At 40.3% G+C, this 9495-nt stretch overlaps 1 protein-coding gene across 1 annotated transcript in view; it reads right to left on the bottom strand.

Moving 5' to 3' along the window:
• The window catches only part of PTPRR (protein tyrosine phosphatase, receptor type, R), a gene marked incomplete at both ends in the record, with an annotated part of 59562 nt that extends 50918 nt beyond the window's left edge, over window positions 1-8644 (bottom strand). Inside the window, 2 exons of the mRNA XM_010009898.1 lie at window positions 5047-5196; window positions 8531-8644. Of these exons, the coding sequence (XP_010008200.1) occupies window positions 5047-5196; window positions 8531-8644 (264 nt within the window). The remainder of the gene's footprint in view (window positions 1-5046; window positions 5197-8530) is intronic.
• Window positions 8645-9495: the final 851 nt, after the last annotated feature.

Consider the following 9495-nt stretch of genomic DNA (forward strand, 5'->3'; position numbering starts at 1 on the left):
ATAACACTAATTTATTAGCGTCACAAAACTTAAAATATTTTATAATAGGCTTTGTATATGTAGCTAATACTAAGAGAATTAATCTCTACGACATCTGCGTGTTCAGATTCCCTGATTTGTCTTTCTAAAAATAAAGTTCAAAGAAATGTATGCCACAATTTAAACTTATTTGACACACCATTTTGAAACACTTTAATAGTATCTTCACTTAAGCAAGGAAGTCTCTTCCCAGATCTAACTGCAGGACAGCAGAGTCATTGCTGAAGCTGCTCCCTAATGACAGAAGAGGCTTTGACCTCCAGTAACTGAGTCATCTCACGCCCATGATAAGGAAGGAATTGCCTTCTGAAACATTAGTGCTCATCATTCAGAACTTTGTTCCTTGGCCTGGGAAAACTGGTAAGAGGGATGGCAACTGCCACAGTTGCTACAAATTGTTGACACCCAGGAAACAAGCTTGCAGGATGGGCTAATCATAGAACCATAGAATGGCTTGGGTTGGAAGGGACCTTAAAGATCATCCAGTTCCAACCCCCCTGCCACAGACAGGGACACCTTCCACTAGACCAGGTTGCTCAAAGCCCCTGTGTCCAGCCTGGCCTTGAACACTGCCAGGGATGGGGCAGCCACAGCTTCTCTGGGCAACCTGTGCCAGCACCTCATTTCCCTCATAGTAAATAATTTCTTCCTAATAGCTAATCTAAATGTAACATGTTTCACTTTAAAGCCATCACCTCATTGAGAGGACTCCTGTCCATGACCATGGGCAATGAGCCTCCCACATGAAGACGTGTTTGTTGTAGCTCAATTGACTGATGTTACTCTACACTTCTCTCACTCAGTTGGAAACCTCTTCCTGCCTGAGAATCCACTAAGAGTTCTGGATAGTTTTGAGGAGTGGGAATGTACCACTGCCATCAGAGGGCAAGAAGATAAACTCAGATTAAGCTGCAAAAAGCCCTGAGGAAGGCAGGGGAATACCAGAGCAGGTGGGATGGCAGGGGAGTTCCAGTAGCTCAGGCACCATCAAATACCAGAGTAATCCTGGCTTCAGGGAGGAAGGCTCATCATCATGTACATCATCAAGAGCTTCGTCACCTTGTGTTTGATGCCATTCCCTAAGGAGTCTCTGCAGTCAGGTGAGTCATTCATGCAGAATTAGCCAGCGTAATTTAAACAGTTTAAATTCAGTATAATTCAAAGTGGGGAAGAGTGAATGTATTCTTAACAATCCCACACTATCCCTAATCTTGTGGAAGAGTGCCTGCAGAGGTATCTGCTTTGCTCTGAACTGGAACAAATGTGTTTAGAAAAATTATTTTATGCATACATACATATATATATTTTAAGACATTAAAATGGAAGTAGTCATTGTAAAATCTGTGACTGAAAGACCCTGCCAAGGTATCAGAAGCTGCCAGGAAAGGCAAGTCTGCACTGGAAAATAGATGAATTTACAGATTTTGTCAGTTAATCCCAATTAGTTCCTTGGGATAAAACACTAATGAAAGGATGGCAAGCTGTAGTTCTGAGCTCAGAGGAAAGCTTACAGGGACCTGGGGATCCAACTTAAGATCATAGATTCACAGAGTCATAGAATGGTTTGGGTTGAAAAGGACCTTATGATCATCCAGTTTCAACCCCCTGCCATGGGCAGGGACGCCTCACTCTAGGACATGTCACCCAAGGCTCTGTCCAACGTGGACTTGAACACCACCAGGGATGGAGCATTTACCACTTCTTTGGGCAACCCATTCCAGTGCCTCACCACCCTCACTGTAAAGAACTTCTTCCTTATATCTAACCTGAACTTCACTTTGGGTTTTTTTCTATTATTTTAACTATGTTATCTAATGCAGGTTAGGAAAGTCTGCCAAGAAATCACTTCCACCCACAGTGAAAACATGCAGGAACATTCATGACCGCTCAGACACTGATACAGTGTCCTCGCAGGACAGTGGATAATAGCCACTTGGTGTGTCCTGTGACAAAGCCTCCCCAAAGACTGTACCTTACACGCATGTGCAATTCAGTGTTGTGATTTCATGTCAAATCTGGGAGGCCTGCAAGGCTTTTGAGCTGCTCTGGGTGCATATGTGCAGGTGTGATGTTAGATCTGCCTTGCCTGATGGCAGGAGCACATCCTTGTGCTCTGCTTTGTTTCCAGGACACCCTCTTGGTCTAGGCTTTTGTAATTTCTAAGCTACTAGTTTCAATCAGTTGTCCTTACAATGACTTACGGTTTCTGTATGCTTTAAGTGCATGACTGCTTCCTTTGATTTCTTCTCTAAGAAGTTAATATCACACACTTCAAAGGCAACCAACAGAAGCTTTGTGCAAGAAGGCTGTAACAGCACATTTTCAGATTGCATAATTTTGGCATGATTTCTGGAAATTTCTCCTTCAGAGTGCAGTATCTCCCAGCTGGCAGTTAACTCCTCTCTCAAAAGACAGTAACCCTCCTTTTACTTACTGTAACTTCAGTTATTTTTGTCATTCAAAACCACTTCAGGTTCTCTTCTACCCTACTAAGTTCTGAAATCCAGTAGAATTTTCTTTTTTCACTCCAAGCACAATTTAAAGCCATTTGGAAGGTGTGATTCCCACGCTACAATAACGTGGACTGCCTGAGTCATTGAATGTGATCCCACAAACAAGCACCGATTTGGTAGTTCGTTCTGGGGAAGTCTGCTCCTGGCCCTTATACACACCATGGAGCGGAATATGATCCTAAACCCCACTTCAGCCACAAACTTAAGACCATAATAAAAAAGCAAATGCTACAACTACAATAGGCCATTGGAAGAGAGGACATATGGAAGGTATTGCCATTGCCCTGGATCCCTGAAATGGCAATGACTCCATTAAATTCATTTTTTCACATTCCCACAGGTACATGTCCTGTTCTACACCAGGCAGCAAAGGACTTTAGTGGTTCCTACAGCAAAGGTATATAGGGAACCTGCTCCTTCAGCTACTGCAGAAGAAGAAACTAGGATACTGATTTTGAGAAAGGTAATTTAATTGAAAATATATCAATATGTGCTTAATGCATCAGCAGATTTGAACTGGCAAATTATTACTGGACTGAATGAAAATGTAGTTCCAGTCACCTACATCCACCAAGACTTCTGCTGTTTGTGGTATTGCATGGGCGGAGACTTTAAGCAGAGACCTCCTGGTTTACACTTGGGTTTTCCCATATAATCCTGGTAAAGTTTCTTAGGACAGGGTAATCTCCCCCACCATTAACTCTCTACAGCTGGGGGTCTAGTTTAAGCTAAGCCTTGTTAGAAAGAGTCAACCAAGCAATCTCAGGAGAGGTATCTCAGAGATGAGATGAACTGCCTCATGAACATAACTCTTCCTTTTTACTGTAGAGAGAATAGTAGACTTTCAAGCCTTCAGCAGCTCATACTGAGATAGGCAGCTAAAAAAGAAGACAAATTCCAGCCCTTACACCTCTGTGTCAGCCACCCACCTAGAAAGATGTGGATAATGTTTCCTTTCTGCACAGACACACTGACTGCACATACGATACTGGTTATGAAGCATTCAGACTCTTCAGTGGAAGAGTGCACGATTTATTAGCTCTTTATTTTATTAGGATTGAGCACACACACAATGTGTAAAATAATGTGTCAAAGGTATCTAAAGCTTTGTGTGAATATGTCTTCCTTCAAAAGTTTGCCTGTTTTGGTTTTCTTTGCTGTTACTTTGTTTGGAATGATTTGTTCTTAGATCAAGTTGAGAGAAGAGTAAATTACTGGTAAGTAGCCAAGCAAGTAAAGATTATATATTGTATTCTAGTAGCTGTTTTCTGTGAAGGCTTAAACATGTAAACAATATATTGAAATCCAAAAGGAATAACTATTAGTGAAAAGCTGCATGATTTTCTAGGTGTATAAAAACCAGCCTTAGCTGTATAATCTGCTGGAACTGAAATATTAAAATAATCTCTGGTTTCTCATATTAGAAGAAGTTAAGAGTCTGCACAACTTGCATTCTAATAATCCATTTCTGAATGATTCCATCTGTTTGTCTGCATTGTTTTTCTAGACAGAAAATTCAAATACCTAAGCCCTCCAAGTTATTGAAATATATCTAACTCAAGATGAGATCTTGGGTTCAGCACTATGTTTTTTTTCCAGCATCTCTTCATAGCTTGATGACATTTCTCAATTCATCTATTATTCATATATGTTCCTGTCCTACGTCTACCTGAAGTGTTATTTGTAACTGAAGTACTTGGAACAGATAATTGCATCTATCGCAAACGTCAAACTCATGTGCTTCAGTAACAAAGGAAATTCTGACCTAAAGGAAGCTTAGCTCAGGTCACTGAGAAGTGATTTAAAGACCTGATTTGACTTCTGGACAGCACTGCTTGGCTTCTTTTTGCTTTGGCTTTCTTTTCTTTGAACAGCTAAAACCTGAGAATTTGCTCATTTTCACAGTGGCAGGCTGCTGTAGTAGGGCATCTAAAATTGCATTAAACTGGCCTTGGGTTTATGTTTTATTTTTTGTACCAAAACCATCTTCCAGAATCTTAAACAAAGTTAGAATACTTAAAATGAGCAAAAGGACTTCTAATCAGTAGATATACAGGTGAACATAACAGCCAGTACTAACTCAGAAATGGCTCTAACATAGGTTTGGATTTAAAATCCCAGGAACTCTTTACCTACAGGGGGAAATACAGTTCATCAGAACCTCTCCTTTTTTTCCATTGTTTTGGACATAGACATCTCCTCTGTCAAAATGGGAGCTTCCATGGAAAATGCTGATTCTTGATAACGTTTGAAGTTATTCAGACCTTGCAGTGAATTCTGCAGGTCTTTATAAGGTAAGGGCTTCTAAGACACTAAAGAAAACGCAATGTGACGAGGCCAGGTACATGATACCAGCAGGAAAAAAAAAAAGGAATGCCATCTTAGCTTATACAATTTCTGCCTCATGCTTAAGAAACTCAGACTGAAAACTACCAGGTATGTAATAACTGCCTAATCTGTTGTTGCCTAATCGATTAGAAAATTGATAACCAACCTCAGGGGAGACCTCTGTTATTCCAAACTGGGATAAACTTTGATGCAAAATGTTGATATTAAGGGAACGAAGCACTTCTTCAGATGGGAGCGCCTCAGAAATTCCTGGCTTTCGGTTCAGTGGGGACACAAACAGTTCCACACAGTTCTTCTTAAAAAAAAGGAAAACAAAAAAAAAATAAATAATTCAGAATCATAGGAAGGGTCTGTGATTAGGTAATCTCTGCTGCCTATAGATTGTATCTATAACTCTTTAAACAAAAGCATAGAAAATAAAGGCTGCAACCTGCTCTGTGAGGAGAGTATACCTATTCCCTGATTCCTTAAATCCCACCTGACTGTTCAAGAAAATGCAAATACCATATGGGGGCATGTCTGCTTTGTCCCATTCACTATTGCCAAGATACCCTCTTCCTGAGTCTAATACCATTGAATGAGACAGGTCAATGTGACATGGTGAGGGAAGGAGCCATGGGATGGGGTCAAGGGCAAAGTGCCAGCAGGGGTTTTAGCACTCAGTTGTCTGATCTAAGCTAAAATGCAGTCTTATTTTAGAAGGTGGTCTTTAAATAGGAATGCTTAATATCATAGTGTAGTATTTTGGCACTGCTTTCTAATCTCATGCCAGAACATTGCAGGCACATACCACGATGAAGAATAAAGTCCTTTTAATCGACTGCAGTCCAACTCCTTAAAAAGGCACAACAAAATGAAAGGACCAGAAAAGTTGTGTTTACATTTAATAGGTAAACTGATAATTCCTGCTCTCCCCACTATTAATTCCTGCCCAGCTGTCTTTGATGCAGTCCTGGTAGCCCAAGGGGTGCTGTATTAGATATCACTTTGTCATGAGGGAACAAAAGTAGAGACTGACAGAAGGTTCTTCTGGTCGCGACAGACTAGAACAACACATGAGACCAGTGGCCCAGACAGTGCTGATGTCCAAAACAGCGTGTGGGAACCTGGGTTTCCCAGGGCTATGGCCAACTTAGCAGAGGCTGTGATGTAGAGTCCAGACCTGCGGGATTCCACACACTTAAGGTAAGCATGGAGCTACCTGCATTGCTGCCTGCACAGGCAAGAACCAGTCTGGTTATTTGCTATTCATTATTATAGGATGGGAGAGATCAGTTCAAACCAGGATAATCACGATTTCCCCACCTCCTCCCCTTCACCTTGAATGTGCATCATTATCTTTTCTGAAGTGAAAAAAAGACATCTTTTACTATTTTTAGAATACCTAGCTTTGCATTTAAAGTAGAGTTGCACAGAAAGGGACGCTTTCAAATCTGCCCTCTGTGCTCTCGCATGTGCTGCTGGCCCATCTGCTTGATAAGATTTATAAGGACTTCAGCTACTAGTGGGACTAGGCATTTCTCAGTGGGACTATTCAGGTCAGCAAGGTTATAAGAAGTTAAAACAGACCTACAGGTCTGGACTGTCAGTTCAGGGTAGAGACTTTTGTCAGCTGAAGAAGCTGATTTGAGGCCGCAGTCCTACTCAGTGTCTGATGTGGGTAGGTGACTGGTTCTGGGTGTAGGTGGCAGGCACAAGTCAAGGCTTGGTGGGGACACAACTTTCCTGGTGTTTTGTGCCTCCTCTTTTTAGGAGTTCCTCTGCTCATTAAAAGGCCTTTATGGGAGAAGGATTTACTGGAAAGTAAGGAGACACTGGAAATGCCCAATGAATATTTCCTGATACACTACATGTTGTTATATCCGAGAGGCTAGCAGGCCCTCTGTTCTCCCTGTGCCCAACCATCCTGGCTGCTAGGCGCATCATCACTCTTGAGAGCTACTCACTTGGGATGGAATCAGTTTACCTCACTTCAGTCATCTAAACCACCTTGAAAGTCAGTGGAGAGAGACTGGCATCTCCAGGGAATGATTTAATCCACCCTAAAATAATCAGGATCAAAATGCCTCTCCTCCTGCAGTTACCCATCTCTATATTGCTTTTACAGGGAGCCTAGATGAGTAGTTTCAACTAGGCTGAAGTAAGGTGAGATGAATTTTGATGTGCCCTGCTTGCTTGCCAGCACTCTGCATGAGAGGAACTGTCTCATGTTGGATGCAAAGTGGGAATAATGTCCCTTAAGATATTTTTCTTCCTCATGAATTTTGACTGTGTGATTTTTAGAGCAAAGAAGGCAAAAGTTTGCTTGCTTTCTTATATCACTAAAATATTAACTGATAGCAGACTTTACAGATGTAAGACTAATTAATTAATGGTATGTACTGTATTTAAGCTACATGCAGGTGCAAAATGACATTTTCTTTTCCCTTACATTACAAGTAAGAGGAGAAAGAGAAAATCTATGGAGCCAGTAGGAAAATAAACAGCATTTTTCTTCTGCTTAGTTACATAACTTCCACACAGCATAGTAAGAAAGTGACTTACCATGTTGCTGTGTTGAAATACACATCCCGAACTCTGGAACATTTCTCATTTAATTGTACTTTTCTATGAGTATGTCTTTCAACCTTTCATTCTGGTTAATGGAAGGGACAAAAGAGATTTAGCATCACCTGTCACAAGTGAGTGACGTCCCTTGCGAACATGAAAAGGGTTGCATTGCGTTCCTATTGATCTTTTCTGCTGTATTTCTTGTGTGATCCTTTCTCACAGAGACATTATTTGAAGCAATTTTATAATCCTTTTTGATGTATAAAATCCTATCAAGGTATCAAGGCAGGAAATACTTCTATGCTGAAGCTGTCAGTTTTCTTCCCTAATATTCAACCTGCATGCAGAATAAACTAAAATAACTCTTCTCCTCTCCACAACGTGAATTGAATGCAATACACACATGATATTGGGTTTTTTGATTCATGGCAAAACTGTCTTAAATAGACAACAGTGTTAGGAATGCATGCTCTTAACCATACATAAAAAACCACACAATGACAATTGCTTTTAAAAGTCTTTCTTGCTAGAAGCAAATTTTTCGCCATCTTTGGCAAATGTGATACCATAGTCTACAAGGTAATTGTTGAGCATGCATTGTTACAGCTGAATAGAAAAACATTAATATTAACATTGTGAGGGCACATTTAATTTACTAATGGAAAATCTGAGGATAGATTGTGAAGATGCCTTTGAAAGGCAGAATCACATGTATTTTTTGAGCAATATTCTACCTTTAAGAAAAAAACACCATGAATAAGTGTTTCTCAATGAATGTGATGTAGAACTGCACTGGAATTAAAACTAGAGGATAAGCAATCTGCTTATGAACAGGACACAAAAGAGGTTTATCTGACTTAATTTTTTTCTGGATTGCAACTGAGAATGCTTTCCTTTCAGAAGAAAATTTTAATCCTTTTGTAATGGAGATCTATTTTTCTGCAGTGCAGTTAAAACATTAGAAAAAAGTATTTTTCCATCCTATTTTATTGCACTTTTTCATAGCGACAGAAAAATAAATTTAAGAGAATTCAAAATAACCTGGTACATTTTATCATCCATAGCCCTTTGGTACTTACAATGAGTCTGTTGATATGAACTTGCTGAGGTAACAGTCCTAGTGCTGCTGCCACTCCTTGGCGAAATATCCGGAGCAATGTGATATTCAGCTTGTGTACATCCATTTGCAGTGTCTGAAAAATAAAACCAGTTCAAATGGAATCTTTCCTCAGCACATTCAGTTCTCAAGATGACTGATCTCTGCGACTGTTTACTAATTGTTTTTTTCCGAGAATGATAATCTGTGCAATGTATTGCATTGCAGTAAAGAATAAGTCGAAAGGAAAATTTAAGCATTTTAAATGCTTCTCATTATCAAAGTACCACCTTTCCTCAACTACCTTCAAAAGAGGTTCCAGAGGTTTTTTGGCTAAATTCCTTGGACAAGACATAGTGTTCAAGCTAACACAATTATCACATTAAGAATTGCTACATTAAAAAGTCAAGCATTAGACACCAATTCACCTTTCAAGAATGAGATGTTGGGTTTACACAATGAAGATTTGCTTTGAATATTATCTTAACATTTCTCCCTGCAGGTGAAGAATGAGTCAGACATAGTGAAATTATAGGATTTTAATTTTGATTAGCTGTTTCTGAGATCAAAAAAGAAACGTTCTGGAACTTGATGATCTTAAGGTTCTTTCCAACCCTGACTATTCTATGATTCTGTGATTCCACATGCTTGAATTCCCTAAAACTTCCTCATGTGTTTCAGAGAAGGCTATAATGATGAGTGGTGTTCCTTAGGGGTCAGTGTTGGGATCAGTGCTGTTTAACACCTTTGTCGGTGACATGGACAGTGGGATTGAGGCGCCCTCAGCAAGTTTGCCGACGACACCAAGCTGTGTGGCTTGGTTGATACACTGGAGGGAAGGGATGCCATCCAGAGGGACCTGGACACGCTTGTGAGGTGGGCTGATGCCAACCTTATGAAGCCAAGTGCAAAGTCCTACACCTGGGTCGGCACAATCCCAGGCACAGC

The sequence above is a fragment of the Nestor notabilis genome, unplaced genomic scaffold (genome assembly GCF_000696875.1).
Source record: "Nestor notabilis isolate BGI_N333 unplaced genomic scaffold, ASM69687v1 scaffold11982, whole genome shotgun sequence".
NCBI classification, from domain to species: domain Eukaryota; kingdom Metazoa; phylum Chordata; class Aves; order Psittaciformes; family Psittacidae; genus Nestor; species Nestor notabilis.